The following is a 25,947-nucleotide window of genomic DNA, read 5'->3' on the forward strand; positions in this document are numbered from 1 at the left end:
ATTTCTGACATCTAGAAACTCCGTAACATGGAGAGTCTTCAGCCTCTCTGTGACTCACCTTCCTCATCTGTCAATACCCACTTGGCCAAATCATTGAGAGATTAGAAATTAATATAGGCGGCCGTGCACGGTGGCTCATGCCTGTAATCCCAGCACTTTGGGAGGCCGAGGCGGGTGGATTACGAAGTCAGGAGTTCGAGACCAGCCTGGCCGACATGGTGAAACCCCATCTGTACTAAAAATACAAAAATTAGCTGGGTATGGTGGTGGATACCTGTAACCTCAGCTATTTGAGGTGACTGAGCAGAGAATTGCTTGAACCCAGGAAGTGGAGGTTGCAGTGAGCTGAGATCTCGCCACTGCACTCCAGCCTGGGAGACAGAGCAAGACTCCATCTCAAAAAAAAAAAAAAAAAAAAAAAAAGGAATATAGGCCGGGTGCAGTGGCTCATGCCTGTAATCCCAGCACTTTAGGAGGCCAAAGTGGGAAAATTGCTTAAAGCCAGGAGTTGGAGACTAACATAATGAGACCATGTCTGTACAAAAGTTAAAAAATAAAAATCAACTGGTGTGGTGGCACACTTCTGTAGTCCCAGCCACTCGAGGGGCTGAGACAGGAGGATCGCTTGAGCCCAGGAAGTCGAGGTTGAGGTGAGCCACTGAACTCTAGCCTGGGTGACAGGGTAAGACCCTGCTGCTTTTAATTTTTTAAATTTTTTATTTATTTTATTTACTTAGTTGTGTGTGTGTGTGTGTTTGGTTTTGTTTTTGTTTTTTTGTTGTTGTTGTTGTTGTTTTTAAGACAAAGTCTCCCTCTGTCGCCCAGGCTGGAGTGCAGTGGCATGATCTCGGCTCACTGCAACCTCCACCTCCTGGGTTCGAGTGATTCTCCTGCCTCTGCCTCCTGATTAACTGGGATTACAGGCGTGTGCCACCACACCCGGCTAATTTTTGTATTTTTAGTAGAGACGGGGTTTTGCCATGTTGACCAGGCTGGTCTTGAACTCCTGACCTCAGGTGATCCACCTGCCTTGGCCTCCCAGAGTGCTGGAATTACAGGCATGAGTCGCGGCACCCAGCCAGACCCTGTCTCTTTTAAAAGAAAGGCAAAAGAAACATAAAGCACTTAATCAGTACCTTGCACTAATGGGCAATGAATAAAGTGATGCTATATCATCATCATCATCATCATCATCATCATCAATTCTATGATCAATTCTCAGGCTTTCAAGGCTTTAGAATCTTTCTATGTCTTTGGATGTTGTGGCCTTTATGCAACATACAAGCTTGTTTGGAGCTGGTGGTCAGGGATATGGTATTTTCACCAAGTTAGGGATGGAGCTTTGTAAGAAATCAATATAAAGGAGGAAAAAAGAAACAGGCGTCCTAAAGACAGAACGTGTATTGCTGAGCAAGTGCTGATGGCTGCCGTCGCCACCTTCTGCTGCAGCGGTTCTCAGCATTTACATGCATTTCAGAAAGATTCCCACTCTCTTCTCCCCAGAGTCTGAATGGAGAAGGTCTGGAACAACCTGAGATTCAGCAGTTTTAGGAGTGTCTCTGGAGATTTTGAAACAGGTGGTTTAAGGACTTTCTGTCTCTTCTCCTCCCCTAAATGAGGAAGTGCTGCTTGTGTCTGCAAGTCAATATGAGATTTAAAAACAACAACAAAACCACTGCTCCTGGAATGGTCCAGTTCCCATGGCCACAACCAGCAAAGTGAGCCTGATTTCCTTAGGAGGGGAAGAAGTGACGGCTGCAGAGTCCTTGACCACCTCGGTGTCTGGGCTCGAGCCTCCCACCACCCCCAGCGTCTGCAGGTCACCCCCAGACTGACGCCATCTCAGTGAGCTAATGCCAGTGTCTGCCCTGCGCCGGCTCATTCAGCAGCCACTGGAATGATCAATGAGGCCGGCCACCCGGCCCTCCATCGGCTGCCGGTGAATCAGCTGCCTCAGCTATTCCCATCTCCACCGAGCAGGAAGCGCTCGAGCTGAGCCAGCCAGGGCTGACTGGCGTCTTTGGCTAATGGCTTTTCTATGTCATGCACTGACCTTGATCGCGTATGTTTTTCATACGTGAGTGGGTTGGAGCGCCTGAAGATGGTCCAGTGGTGGAAATAACTCATCTGCCAAGCCCCTCACCAAGGTCCTGGGCAGTACTTTGGTTTAGGGGTATCTGCTTCTGAAGCAGAAACAGTGTTTTGTTTAAATTGAGGTGAAATTCACATAACATAAAATCAGCCAGGTTAAAGGGAACCATCGGTGGCATCTGGTGCGCTCACAATGTTGTGCAAAACCACCTCTCTCCAAAAACACGTTCATCGCCCCAGAAGGAATCCCTATACCTTCTGTTGCGTGTACCTGTTGCGTGAGTGTACTAGGGCTGCTGTAACAAAGTGCCACACACTGGGGTGGCTTCGACAACAGAAATTTGGGGCCAGGAGTGGTGGCTCATGCCTGTGATCCCAGCACTTCGGGAGGCCGAGGTGGGTGGATCATTTGAGGTCAAGAGTTCAAGACCAGCCTGGCTAACATGGTGAAACCCCGTCTCTACTAAAACTATAAAAATTAGTGGGTGGTGGTGGCGCATGCCTGTAGTCCCAGCTGCTTGGGAAGCTGAGGCAGGAGAATCACTTGAGCCTTGTAAGCGGAGGTTGCGGTGAGCCAAGATCGCACCACTGCATTCCAGTCTGGGCGACAGAGTGATACCCTGTCTCAAAACAAACAAACAAACAAAAAGAAATTTACTGTCTCACAATTCTGGAGGCTAGAAGTTTGAAATCAAGGTGTCAGCGGGCTTGGTTCCTTCTGGAGGCTGCGAGGGAAGGATCTGGTTTGGACCTCAACCCTTGGCTTTATAGATGGCCATTTTTCTCTCCACATCATCTTCCTCTATGCCTGCCTGTGTCCATGTCCAAATTTCCCTTTATTATAAGGACACCAGGCATTTTGGATAAGGGCCCACCCTAATGACCTCATTTTAACATGATTACCTCTGTAAAGACCCTATCTCCAAATTCTGGGTTACTAGGGGTCAGGACTTCACAGTATGTATTTTGGGGGGCACACGATTCAGCCTTTAATAACATTAAGCAGTTTCAGTACTTTGTTCCGTTCTATGGCTGAATAGTATCCCATTGCATGTAAGCATTTATTTTTTGAGCCCCAAGTACAAAGCAACTGTCAGTGAAATCTCCACCCCCTGGGTAGTGTGTGCCCGTCTGTATAAGGTGGCATGTTGATCTCACAGGTATAGCTCACAAATCTGCAATCTGTAAACTTTTTCTTACTGTCTTCCTCCTTGAAAAAGTGTTAGCCTTTATGAGCAAAAGTCAAAGCAGTACTGGACTAAGGGAAGAGAGGTCAAGCTTCTGATCCTAAAATTAATTTCAAACATTGATTTCAGGCTGGGCGCAGTGGCTCACACCTGTAATCCCAGCACTTTGGGAGGCTGAAACGGGCGAATTGCTTGAGCCCAGGAGTTCAAGACCAGCCTAGGCAACGTGGCGAGTCCCCGTCTCTACAAAAAATACAAAAATTAGCTGGGCATGGTGGCACGCACCTATAGTCCCAGCTGCTCGAGAGGCTGAAGTGGGAGGATTGCTTGAGCCTGGGAGGTGGAGGTTGCAATGATCTGAGATCACACCACAGCACTCCAGCCCATGTGACAGAGTGAGACCCTGTCTCAAACAAGAAAAGATGATTTCATCTTTAAATTTTATTTTTCCTTTTCCTGGTCTTATCCCCAGCACTCCCCACTTCCTGAAAGCACAAGTGCACACACACAGACCTGTGCACACATACGTTCACATTAAGAGTATTTTCATGTGACCATTCTGGAGAGGGGCGTGGCACAGATAGGAGACACAGGCCTTTGAGAAGACCCAGACAGCAGCTTGCTTCCATTGTCATGGTTACTGGGCTCAGTCCCTAGGGCTGGCTGCAGACCAGAGCCTTTCAGAGCGTCTTCACACTCCTGTCCCTGCTCCTGCCTGAGAATGATACAGAGACCTTCAGGCACATGTGTCTTCTTAGCTGTGAAACTAACCGCACTGTTGACTTGTACATTTCATCGGCCCCCTTAATTTAAAATCTATTTCTGTCTCTTATACAGACAAACAGGGGACCCGCATCCCTGCAGATTCTTAGGGAATAACCCCGAGTCTTCATTAGTTTGTTGCAGACTCAGGCCCCACTCCCCCATCCCAGAGGCGTCAGTGGTCATGACCCATTGTCTGTCTCTAGTAGGTACGGCAGCAGGATCCCTTCGTCCTGCGTCCTGACTCCGAGCAGGGTTGTGCCTCATACAAAAGTTGTTTAGTTTCCTCCTTCCTCTCTCCCCACCCCCCGCTCTCTCTTTTCCATCAAATTCATTTTGCCACTTTGAAAGTCCACTGGGGGAAGAAATGTCTGCTGGCCCTAGGGTTTTCAGAGAGGCAGGAAGGCAGAAAGAATAGCTCATACAGGAAAAAAGGACAGAAAATGTTCATATAGTATGCTGCTCCACATGATCATTTTAGGGTAAGACAGGTGACTTTTGGGGCCTTGGACTGGAAGGCTCCACACTTTTCATGGAATTGGCTGAAAAGGAGCTAAAGGTACTGTAGGTGGTCCTTGGCAAGGAGCGGCCTTCGGGGGCTCAGATTCCGAACCTTGGCTCCACTCATGGTGGGGCCTGGGCCTCTGGAGCTTTGAAAAGCTTCCAGGTGATTCTAATATCCAGCCACCTTTGAGAACCGCTGTTCTAGGGGATAGAGGCTTCTGGGATAATTGAGCATTTTGAGAGAGGGAGGATAGAAGAAATAGATGATATCTAATGCTCCATGTTCAGCAATGCCACTAATTAGGCAGAAAGCAAGGGCAGAAATCACACACCCTTGGCTGTCTTGGGCCAAGCCAAGCAGGACTCTAGCTCCATTTAACCCTGTAGAATGCAAAGGGAGACTCCAGTGTCCCCCTTCCCAAGATTTGGTCGGCTGCCAAAGCTTACAGACTGCCAGCCACCCCGCCGAGCATTTGCCAAGGTGATGGAAAATATTCACGGGAACACTCCGTCTCGATGTTCTACTCACAACTGGTTCTCTCCCTAGCTCCCAAGGAAAAGTAACATGAGGCCCATGTGGCTGCTTTCTCTTCTCAGCAGAAGGTGCTGATGTTATTAGTGGCTTGCCAAGCTGTGGTTGGAGGGGGATGTCAGGGACATGCTGTGGGGGCTGACCTTTCTGTCTCTGACTCTGTTTTGTAGTACAAAATTGGACAGCTGTACATGATCAGCAAACACAGCCATGAACAGAGTGACCGGGGAGAAGGGGTGGAGGTCGTCCAGAATGAGCCTTTTGAGGACCCTCACCATGGCAACGGGCAGTTCACCGAGAAACGGGTGTATCTCAACAGGTGAGTCATGGCAGCCTGCGTTCTGCCCAGGAGCCCCCTCCCACCTGACCCCCTGGTGTGACAGTGGAGGCTGTGGGTGTCTGGGATGAAAAGGTCACTTGGAAAGTAACTACATCCACAGTCTATGACCACCAATCTGATTGCTTTTGAAAACAGAATCTGCCCGGCCAGGCGCGGTGCCTCACGCCTGTAATCCCAGCACTTTGGGAGGCCGAGGCGGGTGGATCACAAGGTCAGGAGATCGAGACCATCCTGGCTAACATGGGGAAACCCCATCTCTACTAAAAATACAAAAAATTATCCGGGCGTGGTGGTGGGTGCCTGTAGTCCCAGCTACTTGGGAGGCTGAGGCAGGAGAATGGCGTGAACCCGGGAGGCGGAGCTTGCGGTGAGCTGAGATAGCGCCACTGCACTCTGACCTGGGTGACAGAGCGAGACTCTGTCTCAAAAAAAAAAAAAAAAAAAAAAAAACAAAAGCAAAGAAAACAGAATCTGCTCCAGCGAGGTGGCTCATGCCAGTAATCCCAATGTTTTTGGGAGGCCAAGGGGAGGATGCCTTGAGGCCAGGAGTTTGAGGCTGCAGTGAGCTATACTCACAGTACTGCACTCCAGCCTGGGGTGACAGAGCAAGGCCCTCACTGTAAAAAATATTACTACATAAAATAAACGAAACGAATCTCCCCCCTCCCCACCTTGCATTCTGCAAAATAGTCCTCAACCCGTTTCCATTAGGAGGAGCTTTCGGCTCATCTTTCCCACCCTTTTGATGACATGTGACGATGAAATGTGATCTTAAGAATTCAAGAGACTGGAAGGTGGAGGCTGCAGTGAGCCATGATCATGCCACTACTCTCCAGCCTGGCCAACAGAGTGAGACCCTGTCTTGGAAAAAAAGAGAATTAAAGGACTTTGTTTCATCCCTTGGTTCAGTGTTAGCTGTAGGAAAGAGACGGCGCTGCCTATATGCTGTAGACAAGTAAGTGCTGGAGGTGGCAAAGCACTTTTAGGTCTCAGTAATATCTTCATTTACTACTGATGACCACTTGGGTGTCCGAAAAGGGAATGACAAAGCAAACAGTCACCTGTGACCAAAGTGGTTAAGATGGCTTCCACTTCTCAAGTGGACCCGTCCTTCCCAAGGTAGAGGTTGTCACTCTACTTTTGGAAGGGAACCACACCACGGATGACAAAACAGCACTAATCAAGTGTGCCATTTCTGCTTTGCAAAATATATGTTTAATCTCTTGCTATTTTCTTTTCTTTTCTTTTTTTTTTTTTTTTTTTGACAGTCTCACTCTTATCACCCAGGCTGGAGTGCAGTGGCGTGATCTCTGCTCACTGCAACCTCTGCCTCCTGGGTTCAAGTGATACTCCTGCCTCAGCCTCCCAAGTAGCTGGGATTACAGGTACCTACCACCAATCCCAGCTAATTTCTGTATTTTTAGTAGAGACGGGGTTCCACCGTGTTGGCCAGGCTGATCTTGAACTCCTGACCTCAAGTGATCTTCCTGCCTCAGCCTCCCAAAGTGCTGGGATTACAGGTGTGAACCACGGCATCCAGCCTTTCTTGCTATTTTCTTACCATGAATGGCATAATGGATTATTAGGGTTTGTCTGATCTTCTCCCCATCCTATACTCCTCTCCAGCCTATTTCTTCCTTTCAGTTCTTTTCTGGCTCAAAATATTTGTGGTTAGAAATATGAAATATATTATTATGAAATAATATGAATACATTGAAATGAAATATATTATTGGTCAAGCGTGGTGGCTCACGCCTGTAATCCCAGCACTTTGGGAGGCTGAAGGTGGGTAGATCACTTTAGGGCAGGTGTTTGAAACCAGCCTGGGTAACATGGCAAAACCCCATCTCTATGAAAAATGCAAAAATTAGCTGGGCTTGGTGGTGTGCATCTATACTACTTGGAAGGCTGAGGTGGGAGGATCACTTGAGCCTGAGAGGTTAAGGACTGCAGTGAGCCAAGATCATGCCACTGTACTCCAGCTTGGGCGACACAGTGAGACCTTATCTCAAAAAAAAAAAAGAAAAAGAAAAAAAAAGAAATATATTTTGTTGAAATTAACTGTCTGTTCCAGCAAACAAGTCTTATACGTCAGCCATTTCATGAATACTTTTACCCCTACCTATAGCCTCTTCGATTGGCCCATATGTGATTATCCAGAAAGTATGGGGCAGTGCCCCAGTTTATTCACTGACACCAGTGACTGTCCATTCTCAGGACCTCGGACATGGTCAGACATCTCTGAGAGGAACCATATTTAGATTCCCATTGTCGCCTTGGCCCCACTCCCCAGCAGCTTGAATTGGACTATTCCTTCTTGATGGGAGACTTTGGTTCCTGTCACTAGGGTGGATGGAAGTCTCCCAGACCCATGTCCTGACAGTGAAGGGCATGAGCTGATTAAACTGATGTTTTAATTTGCCCAGAGATGCAGTACCAGGGAATTCCTGAGTCACGATGAAATGCAAATGAGATTGATCCCATTCATCTATTAGTAGCTGTGAATTCCCAGGCTTTGGAACCAGTTCAGTGTCCAGCCAGCTGTTGATTTGCAGGGGCAACTGAGCTCCGGGTCTGGCCTGGGCATGGTTTCTTTATAGAGACAGGTTTCTCAATATGCTGCTTTGGGATTCTTAGTGTGGAGGGTATAAATCAAATCCTGAGCAGGTTTCTCCTCGGGGATCACCTCTGCAGGGCAAAGAGAAGTGAGGGAGATGCAGGAAAATAGAAACCTATGGAAAATTCCATTTCTTGGCGTACAATTGCATTCTCTCAAGTTATTACCTGGAGAATGTTCCTTATTTATGAAAATCAGGAAGAATTTTAGGAGCTTTATAAGTTTTGCTGAAACAAAATAAGAAGCATCCATCTGTCCCTGTCGTGTCTGTTTTGTCATATCATATTTATTTCGTATTTATTTAAAAGAAGAGTAATAAACATTAGTAAGAGGGAAAGTTGTTATAAATAGATGTGGACTTCCAGTAATAGTAGGGAAAAAGATTGATGGGGACCCTCCACCACCTCCCATGACAAACACAGGATGAAATATAACTATGTAAAGAAGCTGAGCTCAAAACAAAGAAAGGGAAATCCTCTGAGGCTAGAAATAAACAGGCAAACTGAAACCGGAATGGAAAGCAGACCCGCTAATGCTAACAAAGGGCATTGGGGGGATATCAGAAGAGTGTGGGTTCTGACATCTAGGGACTGGGCATGTCATGCCCATGGGGAACAGGAATTAGGGTATCAGGCCCATATAAATGGAAAGTTGAAACTGAGACTCAGGCATAAAAATAATTTTTGACAATCAAGGGCTGAGAGAGTTTACTAACTCTGAGACCCATATTAAAAGAACTACTAAAGGATGTGTTGTAAGAAAGAGGAAACTGGCCGGGCGCGGTGGCTCAAGCCTGTAATCCCAGCACTTTGGGAGGCCGAGACGGGTGGATCACGAGGTCAGGAGATCGAGACCATCCTGGCTAACACGGTGAAACCCCGTCTCTACTAAAAATACAAAAAACTAGCCGGGCGACCTGGCGGGCGCCTGTAGTCCCAGCTACTTGGGAGGCTGAGGCAGGAGAATGGCGTGAACCCGGGAGGCGGAGCTTGCAGTGAGCTGAGATCCGGCCACTGCACTCCAGCCTGGGCGACAGAGCGAGACTCCGTCTCAAAAAAAAAAAAAAAAAAAAAAAAAGAAAGAGGAAACTGAGCCCAGGAAGAAGGAGGGGGAGTTCTAGAAGTAATAATAAATGAAGAAATTGATAAACAACTAGGTAAATCTTTGAATGGATGTAGGATGTTTTAAAAACAGTAATAATAAGACAACAATAGCACAGAAGATGGGAGGGTAGTAATTATAGTAAAAAGCACTTTAAGGTGCTAATATTGTTTAGGAATTAGAAAAAATATTGATTAATTTTGGATTTTCCTTTTTTTTTTTTTTTTTGAGATAGCCAGCTGTATCGCCCAGGCTGGACTGCAGTGGTGCAATCTCGGCTCACTGCAACCACCACCTCCTGAACTTAAGTGATTCTCATGCCTTAGCCTCCTGAGTAGCTGGGACTACAAGTGTGCACCACCACAATGCCTGATTAATTTTTGTATTTTTTGGTAGAGACAGAGTTTCACTATGTTGGCCAGGCTGGTCTTGAACTCCTGACCTCAAATGATCCACCAGCCTTGGCCTCCCAAGTGCTGCGATTACAGGCGTGAGCCACCGTGCCCAGCCTAATTTTAGATTTTCTGAGACAAGTATGCATATTCAAAATGTAAAGGTAATCTCTGAAGGGGTAGTAAAATAATCCATAACCTCCGAGAGAAAACTTGATCAATCCACAGAGGGCCCGGAAACAAAAAAGAGAAGCCTACAAAAAGCATGATAAATAGAAAACACAAATTTGAATGGCAAAATAAAATGAAATGTCAAATACTCACTATAGTTAGCCACCCTCGCAGCTAGAGATGCCCATGTGACCTAGTTCTGGCCAATGAGACATAAGATTTTTCCTCCTTGATAAAAAGAGGGATGTTCAAGGAATAACTTTGCTATTCAAAGAGAATCTGTTCTGATGTATCCCCACTTCATGATTTGTGTGTAAGAAAGTGGGGAGTATGGGGGCTGACTGTTGGAAAGAACACTAATAGCACCTACCAAGTGAACCTTGATAACAACACTGGACGATAACCATACCAAAAAGAAACTCATAGGCCAATCTCAGTTGAGAACATAGGCATGAAAATACTATATAAAACATTAGCGAACAAAATACCTCAGAAAATAATAATAATAACAATGTATCATGACCTAATCAGATTTACCCCTGAAATTGATGAAATTAACATTTAATAAATCTGTGTACTTATTCAGAGTAAACTCAGGAACACATTAAGGATCCTTGTTATTACCATGTCTGTCCAACATTGTGTAAAGGTCCTAGCCAATGCAATAAAGCAAGAGAGAAATAAAGAGGAAAGAAAGAAACAAAATGATAATTTGCAGATAATATGATTGTCTGATAGAAATTTAAGACATTTTCTACAGCTGTTGCCATCAATATGAGAATTCAGCAAGATCGTTGGGTACAATCCATATAGAAAAATCCACAGCATTATTATACAGCAGGAAAAATAGGGAAAATATCATTTAAAACATTTTTATTTATAATAGAAAAAGAAACAAAGTTACCCAGTAATCAGCCTACAAGATATGCAAAATCTTTTTGGAGAAAAACATAAAACATTTGTGGAAGTCATTTTAAAAGCCCTAGACAAATAGTGAAATATACCATATTCATGGATAGGAAATGTTACAAAGTTGGCATCAAATCTCAAATCAATCTATAAATTTAATAAAATTAACTTAAAATGCCAACATGTTGTTTTTAATAAAATAGAACTGGTGCTGGGTGCGGTGGCTCATGTCTGTAATCCTAGCACTTTGGGAGGTCGAGGTGGGCGATCATGAGGTCAGGAGATTGAGACCATCCTGGCTAACATGGTGGCCGTTTCTATTAAAAATACAAAAAATTAGCTGAGCATGGTGGCACATGCCTGTAGTCCCAGCTACTTGGGAGGCTGAGGGAGGAGAATCGCTTGAACCTGCGAGGTGGAGGTTGCAGTGAGCCAAGATCGTGCCACTGCACTCTAGCCTGGGTGACAGAGCAAGACTCCATCTCAAAAAGAAAAAAAAAAAAGAACTGGAGGAGATATTCATAAAATTCATATGAACAATTTGGAAAGCTGAAGGAGAAAGTTGACCTACCAGATGTCATTATAAAGCTAATTAACTAATTACCTATGTAATTAGATAAGTAATTAAGGCAGTGGGGTACTAGAGCAGAGTTAAACAAACTCATGGAACAAAGTAGCCCCAAAACAGATCCAAGCCATTATTAGTGCTTTGTATTTAATAGAGCTGGCATAAAATTATTGAGAGGAAGATGAACTCCTCAGTATATGATGTTGAGATGACTAGTCTTCTAATTGGAAGAATGACTAGAGCCCTCCTTCACACTACACACACAAATAAACTCCATGGCTGGGCATGGTGGCTCATTCCTGTAATCCCAACAATTTTGAGAGGCCAAGGTGGGAGGATCAATTGAGCCTGGGATTTCAAGACTGGACTGGGCAACATGGTGAAATCCCATCTCTACAGAGAATACAAAAATTAGCCAGGTGTGGTGACACACACCTGTGGTCCCAGCTGTTCAGGAGGCTGAGGTGGGAAGATTGAGCACTAGAGGGGGAGGTTGCAGTGAGCCAAGATCATGCCACTGCACTCTAGCCTGGGCAACAGAGCAAGACCCTGTCTCAATAAATAAATAAATAAATAAATAAATTCCAGATTGATTAAAAACCTAAATGTGAAAAAATCAAAAGAAAATATATGCAAATAGCTATATTATTTGGATAGTAGACTAGGACTAATTAAATAAAATATAAATAAATGCAATCATTAATATTACAATGCTAAAATTAAGAGCCTTTGCATAGCAAAAAACACACACATAAAAAGTTAAAAAAAAAAAACAAAAAAAACCTCTGCATAGCCAAAGACACCAAAATTAAAAGAACCATCCCTGGACCGGGCGCGGTGGCTCACGCCTGTAATCCCAGCACTTTGGGAGGCCGAGACGGGTGGATCACGAGGTCAGGACATCGTCTCTACTAAAATACAAAATGAAATTAGCCAGGCGTGGTGGCGGGCGCCTGTAGTCCCAGCTACTCAGGAGGCTGAGGCAGGAGAATGGTGTGAACCCAGGAGGCGGAGCTTGCAGTGAGCCGAGATCACGCCACTGCACTTCAGCCTGGGCGACAGAGTGAGACTCCGTCTCAAAAAAAAAAAAAAAAAAAAAAAAAAGAACCATCCCTGCCTGGAAGTAAGTATTTGAAAATGCACATATAGACCAAGGACTAGTATTTTCCACTTTGGAAAAAAAAAAAAAAAAAAAAGACAAAATAATCCAATCAAAAGATGGGCAAAGAATTGAACATGCAATTCAGAAAAAAGGAAATGTGAATGGGTAATGTATATATGAAAAAAGTTTTCACCTTATTAGAAAACAGGAAAACACAAAATAAAACAGCAATAGCATCCTCTTTTACACACATCAGATGGACAAAAATTTTGAAAATCTGATAATGTCAGGTGTTCACAAAGATACGGGAAAACAACTCACTTCCAATGCTAGTAAGAGATATAAACTGATATCACCTCTTTAGAGAGCAATGAACAGCAACTGGAAAAGTTGAAAACATATATACATTCCACTTAACAATTATATTTCTAGGTAGAGCCCTAGAAAAATTCTTGCACTGTACACAAGGAGACATTTACCAGGAGATTAGTCCTAATGCTGTATGCAATAGAAAAGAAATGGAAGCGATTCAAATATCCGCGAATGGGAATACATTATGGCACACTCACATAATGGAAAATTCCACAGCAGTTCAACTTAATGAACCAGACATACTTTGATAAATTTCAAATGCACAGCATAATGTGCAATATATCAGCTGCAAAAAACAAAAACAAGGCCGGGTATGGTGGCTCACGCCTGTAATCTCAGCACTTTGGGAGGCTGAGGTGGACGGATCATGAGGTCAGGAGATTGAGACCATCCTGGCTAACATGGTGAAACGCCATCTCTACTAAAAATATAAAAAATTGACCAGGCGTGGTGGCGGGCACCTGTAGTCCCAGCTACTCGGGAGACTGAGGCAGGAGAATGGCGTGAAGCTGGGGGGCAGAGGTTGCAGTGAATTGAGATCGCACCACTGCACTCGAGCCTGGGTGACAGAATGAGACTCCGTCTCAAAAAAGAAACAAAAAACAAATGTATATATACACATATAATATGATGACGTTTATATCTATTTTAAAGATATACATAATATTACTACATTTATAGATATTGTTTACAGACAACCACATATGTAATAAAAGCACCAAAACATGGAGAAACCACCTTCAAGTTGTGGTTACCTTTGGGAAGAGAGAGGAATGAGTTGGCATGAGAGGAAACTTTACCTGTATCTACAACATTTTATGTATTTTATTTTATTTTATATATTTTTTTGAGATGGAATCTTGCTCTGTCACACAGGCTGGAGTGCAGTGGCATGATCTTGGCTCGTTGCAATCTCCACCTCCTGGGCTCAAGAGATACTCGTGCCTCAGCCTCCTGAGTAGCTGGGATTGGGATTACAGGTGTGTGCTCCCACGCCTGGCTAATTTTTGTATTTTTTAGTAGAGATGACGTTTCATCATGTTGGCCAGGCTGGTTTCAAACTCCTTACCTCAAGTGATCCTCCCACCTTGGCCTCCCAAAGTGCTGGGATTACAAGTGTGAGCCATCACACCCGGCCTATTCCTTTTTTAAAAAAGAAGAAAGGTCATCACACATATAGGGAAATGTTAGTTTGTTAAATCTGAATGGTAATGTTAAAATTCCGAAGTGGCCGGGCGCGGTGGCTCAAGCCTGTAATCCCAGCACTTTGGGAGGCCGAGACGGGCGGATCACGAGGTCAGGAGATTGAGACCATCCTGGCTAACACGGTGAAACCCCGTCTCTACTAAAAATACAAAAAAAAAAACTAGCCGGGCGAGGTGGTGGGCGCCTGTAGTCCCAGCTACTCCGGAGGCTGAGGCAGGAGAATGGCGTATACCCAGGAGGCGGAGCTTGCAGTGAGCTGAGATCCGGCCACTGCACTCCAGCTCGGGCGACAGAGCAAGACTCTGTCTCAAAAAAAAAAAAAAAAAAATCAGAAGTGTACACCAAAAATGGTCTATTTTACTGTAATTTAAAAATAAAATCGAAAATATAAATTCTGGGTAGCAGATACATGCATGTCTGTTACCTTCTCTCGATTTTTTATGTATGTGAAATTCTCCACAATTAAACATAATATTTTAAAAGTAATTAGGTGGAGAAATGGAACCTGCTTACTGTCAAAATTGGGTGGATTAGTGACTGATTGAATAACAAAAGGTACGGATGATGGATAGTGGCAACCAGGAGAGAAAATTCTATGTGTAACTTAGAAAATAATGTGATTTAGTAATGTGACTCAGAAGTCTGAACTTGGTCCTATTGGATTTTTTTTTTTTTTTTTTTAGATGAAGTCTTGCTGTGTTGCCCAGGCTGGAGTGCAGTGGCACAATCTCAGCTCACTGCAAGCTCCGCCTCCTGAGTTCACACCATTCTCTTGCCTCAGCTTCCCGAGTAGCTGGGACTACAGACATCCACCATTACGCCCAGCTAATTTTTTTGTATTTTTTAGTAGAGACAGGGTTTCACCATATTAACTAGGATGGTCTCGATCTCCTGACCTCGTGATCCACCCACCTCGGCCTTCCGAAGTGCTGGAATTACAGGCGTGAGCCACCGCACCCGGCCGGTCCTACTGGATTTTTTAAGCCAACATCTGGCTAAATATTTCCATACCCTTGAGAAACCCACAACCAGCAAGGGTGATAACTTTGAAAGATTGAGTGAGGGCTAGGCATGATGGCTCACACCTGTAATCCCAGCACTTTGGGAGGCCGAGGCAGATGAATCACTTGAGGTCAGGAGTTCGAGACCAGCCTAGCCAACATGGTGAAACCCCGCCTGCTAAAAATACAAAAATTTGCCAGGAGTGGTGGCAGGCACCTGTAATCCCAGCTACTCAGGAGACTGAGGCGTGAAAATCGCTTGAGCCTGGGGGCCTGAGGTTACAGAGAGCCAAGATTGCATCACTGCACTCCAGCCTGGGGGACAGAGCCAGACTCCATTTCAAAAAATAATAATAAAAATAAAAATAAATAAAATGAAAGACTGAGTGAGGATCCAGAAAAACTGCAGTAGTTTGGAATTACAGGCCATTTTTTATCAAGATGAAATTAAACAGGGGCAAGTGTATGGTCTTATCTTTGGATCCCAAAATACAAATTATATAAGTATGGGATGAAGTACTAATAACTTTGCGCCGGGCGCGGTGGCTCAAGCCTGTAATCCCAGCACTTTGGGAGGCCGAGACGGGCGGATCACGAGGTCAGGAGTTTGAGACCATCCTGGCTAACACGGTGAAACCCCGTCTCTACTAAAAAAATACAAAAAGCTAGCCGGGCGAGGTGGCTGGCGCCTGTAGTCCCAGCTACTCGGGAGGCTGAGGCAGGAGAATGGCGTAAACCCGGGAGGCGGAGCTTGCAGTGAGCTGAGATCCGGCCACTGCACTCCAGCCCGGGCGACAGAGCAAGACTCTGTCTCAAAAAAAAAAATAAAATAAAAAAATAACTTTGCAATGGCCTGTTTGAAAGAAATACAGTAGTTTTAGTTGACAATTCAATATGAAGCAATTATACGTATATATATATATACACACGCACACATATACATACACAATAATTTATGAGTGTGTATGTGATAGATATACAGCTGCAAACATTATTCTTCAACTGCATCAATAAAAGTAAAGTAAAATATCTAAAACCATGTACTTGATAATCTTGCCCAATTTTCCACTAGTCAAAACATACTTGGAATATTTTTATCTGTTCCTAAATGGCACACTTTAAAATGGATATAGACAAACTATATCTAGTAACTCAAGAACTAGAAACTCAAGTGATAGAATGACTGAAGAAATCAAGGATACTTAACCTGGAAAAGCTAGACTTGGGTGTATCATGGTGCCATTAGATGGAGAAGAATCAGAACTATGTATGACACAAGACCTCACTTAGCAGGACCAATGGGACCAAGACCGGTGGGTAGGAATGCCAGGAGAAAGACTTCAGCTCAGGTTAAGGAAGACATTTCCAAGCACACAAACCATCTCAGAATGTCTTATAGTGGATTTTGCTGTTGCTGGAGGTGTTTTAGCAAGAGCAAGACCCTGTTCCTCAGGTTTGTCCTGAAGGAGATTCAAACATCTAATAGGCGGTTGAACATATTGGGTGGCTGGTTAAGGTGAACAGCCTGGAAGATCCTTTTCAACCCTAACTTTCTACACTCAAACTATCTATCAGACATTGATTGTCCTGATTCTCTTCCAGCATGCACATGTAACCAATGAGGCACAAGAAAAATATTTTTAGTGACGCTTGCACCATTCTAAACCAGGTCCACCATTTCATAATTTTAAAAAGTTCTTGGTGTATTTGGTAGAGTATGGATGCATATTTTAGAACCAGGAAGATTATGATTTAGCAAGAGAGAAATAAAAAAATTGACAGAATATGAATTAGATAAATCCCCATAATCCTACCAGAAAACCAAATCCGGCCAGGCGCAGTGGCTCAAGCCTGTAATCCCAGCACTTTGGGAGGCCGAGATGGGTGGATCACGAGGTCAGGAGATAGAGACTATCCTGGCTAACACGGTGAAACCCCGTCTCTACTAAAAAATACAAAAAACTAGCCGGGCATGGTGGCGGGCGCCTGTAGTCCCAGCTACTCGGGAGGCTGAGGCAGGAGAATGGCGTGAACCCGGGAGGCGGAGCTTGCAGTGAGCTGAAGTGAGCTGAGATCCGGCCACTGCACTCCAGCCCGGGCGGCAGAGCCAGACTCCATCTCAAAAAAAAAAAGAAAACCAAAACCAAATCCATTATTTAATCATCACAACCTAGAGCCACCTCAAGGTGACTCAAGTCCTACATGCATAAGTCATGTGACTGCCTTGTGGGTTGGGCTGCTTCAGAATCGTAATTCATTAAACGAGTATTTGCTGAAATGTATGACATACAACACATTGTGCAGGCATTGGAGAGAATCCCTTAAGAAATAAGCCATGGTCATGGTTCTTGCCTCCTGATCAAGGTTCTTGCCTCCTGATCATGGTTCTTGCCTCCTGATCATGGTTCTTGCCTCCTGATCAAGGCCATTTGGTTCCAGCATTTTCGTAAGTCCACAGGGGAGTGGGTCCTGATTGTTGGACTGGCCATAACTAAGATATTCCCAGTGCCCATTTAATAATGTACACAGAGAAATATCATTGACCTATGGACCTGAACACTTGAGCCGGCATAGTGAGTGGATTATCTTCCTTACATCAATCTGTATGGGAAGTCAAACCACATTCAGAAACTGCCTTATTGATTACCTAAAGTAATTATTAGAGGCAGTGGAAATATTCAAAGCCTGTGTAATCAGAGCCTACTCTCCAGTTAATGTGGAAATGAGAAAGTTGCTCAAAGGGGAGTTAGAGTCAACAATAATTATTATCACTAAGCAAAGAGAGCGTAAACATCCATCTATCGACCACTGGTCCGCTTTGGCTGGTAGTTACTTTGTCTATGGGGGATGAGTGGGAGACAGGCCAAAAAGGAAGCGTGAGGCTTTAGCAGTCAAGGTCCGCAGTTGCCAGCAAGAGAAACTGAGTCTTTTGAGCAGAGATGACATTTCATGGAAAGATGTTAGGAGCCCTCAGGATCATCTGGAGGCTTAAGAGTGGGCAGAAATCAACAGCCCCATGATGACAGCCATCTTTAAGTAGAGCCAGATGGCTTCATTCTGCCCCCAGCCATCAGCACCACAGCTGTCCTGAGTAGATCTGAATTGTCCCTTTTTTCTTTCCATCACTTGTTCCAAAATGCCAAACACAAGTGCCCCATTGGGTTCCCAGACGAAGCCCTGGGCTACCAGTGAATGGGAGAAAGGAACCTGAACTGTTTCCCAAAGTGGCTGCATTATTTTATATTCCCACCAGGAATGCCACAGGGCTCCAATTTCTCCACATAATCACTGACGCTTGCTATTGTCTGTCTTTCTGATGATAGCCATCCTAGTGGGTGTGATAGCCATCCTAGTGGCCCCCTCCTACAGCATCTGACATACTGTTGATATATTGTGATGGTTGCCTATTATATTTGGTATATGAGTACTAATGCATTAGTAGATTTACATTAGTACTAATACAATAATACATTTGGTAGTTGTGCTTGGGCTTTTTTTCATTTTTTATTTTTAGAGAGAGTCTCGCTCTGTCACCCAGACAGGAGTGCAATGGCATAATCTTGGCTCCCTGCAACCTCTGCCTCCCAGGTGCAAGCGATTCTCCCGCCTCAGTCTCTGGAGTAGCTGGGATTACAGGCACCTGCTACCATGCCGGGCTAATTTTTATATATTTAGTAGAGACAGAATTTTGCCATGTTGGCCAGGCTGGTCTCAAACTCCTGACCTCAGGTGATCTGCCCACCTTGGCCTCTCAAAGTGCTGGGATTACAGGCGTGAACCACTGCCCCCGGCCTGTACTTGAGCTTTTGATCCAGTTCAGTTAACCAAGTAAGTAATATGCCTTGGCTCATCTTCAAAAATCCTAGTTACAACTGGCATCCAAGGAATGGGGGCATGATACAAATCAAATTCTAGAATAGTGATTCTAAATAAAACCTGTCACCCAGAAACATATGAAGGTGGACTTTTCTTTTGTCACCTTTTCTTTTCACTTCATCACTAGCATCTCTCGGATCCCTTCCCACTGAAGCCCAGGAGGGGAGGGAATGGAGATGGGGGTGGAGGGGCACTGGAGAAAAGATGGAGGCTATTTTTAGGCTTGTTTTTCAGCCATGAAGTGTCATGTTCTTCACCACCCTGGCTGCTGGATTAATTAGGCTGTGCTGGCAGCTGCCAGTCAGGGATGGTTGCCAGCTTCTAACGGTGATTCCGCCTAATGCCTGAATTGATTTTCAGGGAGAGAACATTTTTCCGGCTACGTGGCCCTTGCCTTCCACAGCAATGTCTCCTGGCCTCTGGTGGCTTTGGGTAGCAGCGGATAAAGCTTTCGTAAGTCATGAACCCTTTTTTAACTGATGGGCTTGCAAAGCTACCAGCTGGTCCTTTTACCTAACAGCTTGTTGGTAGAACTTGTGGTCATGGCTTGGGTCTCTCTTTCCCATTTCTGCTTCCTATTCTCCCAGATCTTCTCCAAAATAAGCTCAGTGCCCAGAACTTGTGTGGCTTTGGGAGATTCTACTGCCCGGGCAACAGGCAATAGAGAAAGTGTCAGAGACATAGACTCTGACCAAATAGGTCATTTTCATGCTATTTTCCCAAGAATCTCTATGTTCATTATTAACTTCTAGATATACAAAGACAATATTTAGTCATTCAAAAAATATATATTGAGGCCGGGCATGGTGGTTCACGCCTGTAATCCCAGCACTTTGGGAGGGTGAGGCAGGAGGATCCCTTGAGGCCAGGAGTTCGAGACAAGCCTGGGCAACATAGTGGGACTCTGTCTCTACAAAAAGTTTAAGATATAGGCAGGCGTGGTAGCACACTCCTCTAGTCCTAGCTACTCAGGAGGCTGAGGCAGGAGGACTGCTTGAGCCCAAGGGTTCAGAGTTACAGTGAGCTCTGTTGGCACCACTGTACTCCAGCCTCGGTGACAAAGTGAGACCCTGCTTCTAAAAGATAGGTCTCCCAGCACTTTGGGAGGCCGAGGCAGGCAGATCACTTGAGGTCAGGAGTTTGAGGCCAGCCTGGCCAAGCTGGTGAAACCCTATCTCTACTAAAAATACAAAAATTAACTGTGTGTGGTGGCATGCCTGTAGTCCCAGCTACTCGGGAGGCTGAGGCTTGAGAATTGCTTGAACCCAGGAGGTGGAGGTTGCAGTGAACTGAGATTGCATCACTGCATTCCAGCCTGGGTGACAGAGCAGGACTCTGTCTCAAAATAAATAACATAAAATATGGGTCTCTCTATCCATTTATTTTTTTATTTTTATTTTTTTAACCAAAATATATGAGCTACTGCCCATGCTATGTTTGAAAGATGGCTCCTTATCTAGTAATAGCTGGTCAAGTTACTTGACTATGTGAATATATATACTATATACGTAGTCTATACATATATATACACACACACACATACAGAGGCAGAGAGAGAGACAGAAACACCTGCTGGGTATCAGGCACTGTTCTAGATGCTGGGGTTGCAATAGTGAACAGAACAAAGATCCCTGCCCTGGTGGGATTTGCATTCCATTTGGGAGTGACAATGCACAAGAGCCATAATAAAGAACAGTATATTGGCCAGGTGCAGTGGCTTTGGGAGCCACTTTGGGAGCACTTTGGGAAGCCGAGGCGGGTGGATCAGGAGGTCAGGAGATTGAGACCATCCTGGCTAACACGGTGAAACCCCATCTCTACGAAAAATACAAAAAATTAGCCGGGCGTGGTGTCGCGCGCCTGTAGTCCCAGCTATTCAGGAGGCTGAGGCAGGAGAATCACTTGAATCTGGGAGGTGGAAGTCGTGCCAAGCCTGGGTGACAAAGCAAGACTCCGTCTCAAAAAAAAAAAAAAAAAAAAAAAAAAAAAAACCCAAAAAACTGTATATCGTCTAGAATATATAATTTTATATAGTCTGTATACTTATTTATATTACATATTATATATATAGGGAGACTATATATGTATACACATACTCATATATATATATATGTACACACACACACATAGAAGGTGATAAGTGTTATGGAAAATAATAGAGCACATGAGGTGCTTCCTTCCAACCTTTCAATCCATGCTATCCTATTCTGTCCCCATCTCAGTACTTAAGAACGTGCCAGGGACTCTCATGCTGCCGGGCCCCCCTCCCCTGTGCTCCTGTGGGAAATCATAGAAACAGAATGTTTAGGCCTGGTTGGGGTCACAGGTTTTCCAGGAGGCTTTCTACCTTGGTTCTGCCTCACTGCTGATGGATGATGGTGTGTCCTGTGTCGCCTCGCCAGGGGCTTCTCAGCACACTGGCCACATGACCCTGATGCTGTCCAAGCAGGAGTCTTCCAGGAACCTGCAGGAGGCAGGCGCCTTTTCCCAGAATCCTGACACAAACTGTGTTTTTAAGCAGGGAGGTCGGGGTGGGGCTGTGAGTCCAAGTTCAAGGAACTCGGTTTCTGGCCAGTCCCTGCAGGGGGAGGCCTCGGCAGCCTTGCCTCCCACAGGTGATAGCTCTGGTCCGGAAACTGCTCACTTCCCTACTGCCATATAAACAATTACATTAAGAGCACAACTAAAAGACCAGCCAGAACAATCACTTAGAAGAGTAACTAAATGAATCAGAGCAGCTGGAGAATATATTTTAAGACCCCAGAAATCACTGCACATAGAACTGAATGGGGGCAATTGATTATGGATCAAACAGATGTCAATTGCCAGTTTCAGTGCAATGAGGAAACAAAAGGTCAGTGTATTCCTCGTGGACTATCTTGTGAGAAATGAGGATAGGAAGGTAGCAGAGTTCTATTTAAAACGAGCTGCAGTTATTTGAGCATAATCTCGTTGCAGAATGTGGCAGATCTTAGGCACGCTGTTTAGAAGAAAATTCCAGGACTATCTTTTCTGCTGGGAATGTTTAAGTTCTGGTAAAGGCCAGGTGCACTGGCTTATGCCTGTAATCCCAGCATTTCAGGAGGCTGAGATGGGAGGATTGCTTGAGCCAGGAGTTTGAGACCAGCCTGGGCAACATAGTAAGACCCTATCTCTGCAAGAAAATTTAAAAATTAGCTGGGTGTGGTGGTGCACGTCTTTAGTCCCAACTACCAGGGAGGCCAAGGGAGGAGGATCACTTAAGCCCAGGAAGTCGAGGCTGCAGAGAGGCACGATCACGCCACTGCACTCCAGCCTGGGCAACAGAGCAAGACCCTGTCTCAAAAGAGAAAAAAGAAAAGAACAAAACAAAATTTCTAGTTAAGACCGCCGTAATTCTGACCCCTGTTAAGAAAATGAAATTAGACTCCATATAAATACGTTTGGCCTAATGATGCTCAAAACCTCCTGGAGCAAAGCCCGAGTGAGCATACATTGCAATGTGAGATTAGGTACCGGGGGAGTTTTGTGATCATGGGGATTGTAAAGTACCAGAAGCTTCTAATGGAGGGATGATTTAGGTTTCTGCTCCAGAAGCTCTTTATGAAGTAGGTAAACACCCTTAACCTGAGACAAGTTCAGATTACGCCTGCCCGAGGACCTTCTTACCAAGTCAGCTGTGATTTCGGGAACCTTAGGGAATTTATGACACGAGAGACACCTGCCAGGGTTCTAAACCTTGTTGCTGCTGATGCTTTGGGTGGGATCTTTATTTGCTGTTGTGGAGGGTTGGGGCCTGTCCTGTGTATCATGGGAGGTTGAGCCGCATCCTGGGCCTCTGCTTAGTAGATGCCAGTAGCACCACCCACCCCACCCCACCTCTGTTGAGACAACCGAAAATTTCCAGACATTGCCAGATGTCTCCTGGGGACGGGGGGAGGGTGGCAAAATCTCCCTCTAGCGAGAACCCCTGTTCTAGGGTGACCAACCATCCCAGTTTGCCTGGAACTGAGGGATTTTCTGGTGGATAGGACTTTCATTGTTAAAACCAGGGAAGTCTCAGGCAAACCAGATGAGTTGTCCATTTGGCTGTGTCATTGATAGTTTCTATTTCATACCAACGTTTAAAAGTTAAGAATCCAGGCTGGCGTGGTAGCTCACGCCTGTAATCCCAGCACTTTGGGAGGCCAAGATGGGTGGATCACTTGAGGTCAGAAGTTTGAGATCAGCCTGGCCAACATGGTGAAACTTCATCTCTACTACAAATACAAAAATAAGCCTGGCGTGGTGGCACATACCTGTAATCCCAGCTATATGGTAGGCTGAGGCAGGAGAATTGCTTGGACCTGGGAACTGGAGGTTGCAGTGAGCCAAGATTATGCCACTGCCCTCCAGCCTGGGCGACAGAGCAAGCCTCTGTCTCAAATAAATAAATAAAGTAAGTAAGTAAGAAACCAAAGCTTTTGAAAAGTCTGTCTTTGGGAGGCATTGACAAAGCATCTGGGGGAATACGACACTGGTTATGGTATCATTTTGCCCCTCTTTTTCCTCAATGTCTCTAAAGCCTGAGCCCTGGTGAGATGGGCCATTGGAGGTTTGACCCTAGCCCATAGACCAAGGAGACTTGATTCAAACTTGCTCCCTTTCCAACAGAGAGGCTCTTGTTTGACACTTGAGAGTGAGCTTGAGTGACAGACTTTTTCTTGGAATTGTAGGCTGTGTGACAGTATACATCATGAAAATGACAGTAACAGTGGGGACTAATTTAATTCCATTTTCCTTTACAGGCCCTGATAAATCATTGCTGCAGGGAAAAATAAATTTTACTTTCAGACAAATGATTCGAATAATGATGTGCTCTGAGGAAATTGGGGGCTGAGAGAAGATCTGTTAGTGGGCTTAAAAATATTTAAATAGTGCATCATGGAAGTTGTTGCAAATGCCTCTCGTGCCTGGCCTGGAAAATACCAGAAGGAATCTCCTTTCCAGACTAATTAGAAGAGTCCAGGCCGGGCGCCGTGGCTCATGCCAGTAATCCCAGCACTTTAGGAGGCTGAGGCGGGCAGATCACCTGAGGTCAGGAGTTCAAGACCAGCCTGGTCAACATGGTGAAATCTTGTCTGTATTAAAAATACAAAAATTAGCTGAGCATGGTGCTGCATGCCTGTAATCCCAGCTACTCGGGAGGCTGAGGCAGGAGAATAGCTTCAACCCAGGAGACGGAGGTTGCGGTGAGCCAAGATTGCGTCACTGCACTCCAGCCTGGGGGATAGAGCAAGACGTGTCCCAAAAAAGGAAGAGTTCCATAAAATATCAACCATCTTGACTAAATGATTGTAGTTTTTTAGGTCATCTCAATGGAAAAGATCATTGATTATTATGCTGCATATCCTATATAAGTTGGTGGCTGAAACACCTAAAATAGATTCTAGAATCTGGGGTCCTGAGGGACCATTTACAAATAGGAAAAGTCTCGACGTGGATGGAAAATTGCCAATAATTTTCACCTCTCTTCCAGAAAATGACTGTGGCTCAGGAGTCTGGTTCTGCTGGGAGGCTTTTAAAATGCTATAGGGAATGAATTATGGGGTGAGGAGGTACTTGGGCCCCAGAGTACTACTACGCATGAGGATTGGAGTGAATTTGAGGAGGGGTGCAGTGTAGATGGAACCCCTGCCCGCAAGAGGACAGTGGAGAATGGGCTTTAATACTGTAGAGAGACATATGCGTTTTGTCTAAGCTAAATAATGCCTGGCTTACTTGAGGGAGATTCTCCATCCCTGTGTCAGTCCATTAAAAGCACAAGAAAATCACCTGTCTGCAACTGGAATCCACATCTTCCCACACTACCATTGGCATATTGCGCTAGGGTATGGGGGCAAACAGGAAGGAACCAGAGGAAGTTTTGCTCATGACCATTTCCTGCAAGCGAGCCAGTGCAATTTTCCCACTGTCGGCGTCACCTGAGTTGCACTCCAACTTTGGTGATGGATGGAATACATCATCAGCGAAAGCTATAAAAACCCCATCCTTTTGAGCAGTGTGAACGTAAGGGAAATGAGCAGTTACCGCAGAGAGGATTTTATAGGAGTGAAAAATTCTGCATCAGAGCAAGCAAGGATTGTTATATGAATGATCAAACTGCTTCCGCTGACTCCTCATGGCCCGCCTAAGAGCAGGGGCCTTCATCTGACACTCACTCAACTTCCGGGGAGCTTTGCTTTCTCATTTGTTTTAACCCTGATGAACAGCCCAGAGCTATGGGTTAGGTCCGGCCAGCCACTGAGAATCCATCTTTGTCTTTTCAAAAGCCCGGCCTGGTTACTGTCAGAAATAAGAGAAACAACTGGGAAAGACAGGCAAGGTGCGCAGTATTTTATGGGCTCTGATTGTCATTTAGATTTCACATCCAAGAGGGGTTTGAGACTTGGGATTCTATTAGCTCATCTTGGAATTCAGAACTGCTTCTTGATGTTTCTTATGGCCAACATGTAGCCCTAAGGAGCTGAAAGTCTGCGAAGTCTCCCTGGATCTGATCCACTGCTAGACGTGAGTGGCCCAGACGCTTAGCTATAGGCCCCAGAGTAGGAAAGAAGCAAACGGTAACCTCTGGAAGGACAGAAACCCTTGGTTATTGGGCTGGGATAAAAATGAAATCATGCAGATAGGTCTTAAGGAATAGAAATATTATATATTTCAATATAATATTTAAGGAATTAGCTGGGGCTGCACTGTTCTCTAAGGTTTGCCTCTGAAGAAAAACAAAACTTCATTGGTTTTTGGTTTGCAAAAGACCTTGGGACCTGTGCCTTTTGAGAATTTGTTTTCTGCAAATGACTGCTCCAGAGGAATGGCTGTGTCATTTTATTGGCTTTGTAATAACTTTCCGAAACAAATTGCCGCAAACTAGGTGGATTAAAACAACACAAATTTATCCGCTAGCAGTTCTGGGGGCCGGAAACCCACAATCAAGGTGTCAGAAGTGTTGTTTCCTTCTGGGGAAACAGAGAGAATCTGTCCGGTGCCTCTGTCCCAGCTTCTTGGGTTCTTTGACTTGCAGCAACCCCACTCCCATGTCTGCGTCTGTCCTCGTGTGGCCGTCCCCTCGGTGTGTCTCTGAGTCTCAAATCTCTTTCTCCTTTCTCTTATAAGGATACCAGTCATTGGAGTTAGGGCTTACCCTAAATCCAGGATGATTTCATCTTGTGATCTTTAACTTAATTACATCTGCAAAGAG

General features: G+C 44.9%; 1 protein-coding gene across 2 annotated transcripts in view; it reads left to right on the forward strand.

Annotated features, from left to right (window-relative positions):
- PITPNC1 (phosphatidylinositol transfer protein cytoplasmic 1) overlaps positions 1-25,947 on the forward strand; it is a 325,500-nt gene that overhangs the window by 154,780 nt on the left and 144,773 nt on the right. For both annotated transcript variants that reach the window (XM_010379975.2, XM_010379977.2), the window contains exon 2: positions 5,247-5,395. In XM_010379975.2, the coding sequence (XP_010378277.1) occupies positions 5,247-5,395 (149 nt within the window). The remainder of the gene's footprint in view (positions 1-5,246; positions 5,396-25,947) is intronic.

Source organism: Rhinopithecus roxellana, chromosome 19, assembly GCF_007565055.1.
Source record: "Rhinopithecus roxellana isolate Shanxi Qingling chromosome 19, ASM756505v1, whole genome shotgun sequence".
Classification (NCBI taxonomy): domain Eukaryota; kingdom Metazoa; phylum Chordata; class Mammalia; order Primates; family Cercopithecidae; genus Rhinopithecus; species Rhinopithecus roxellana.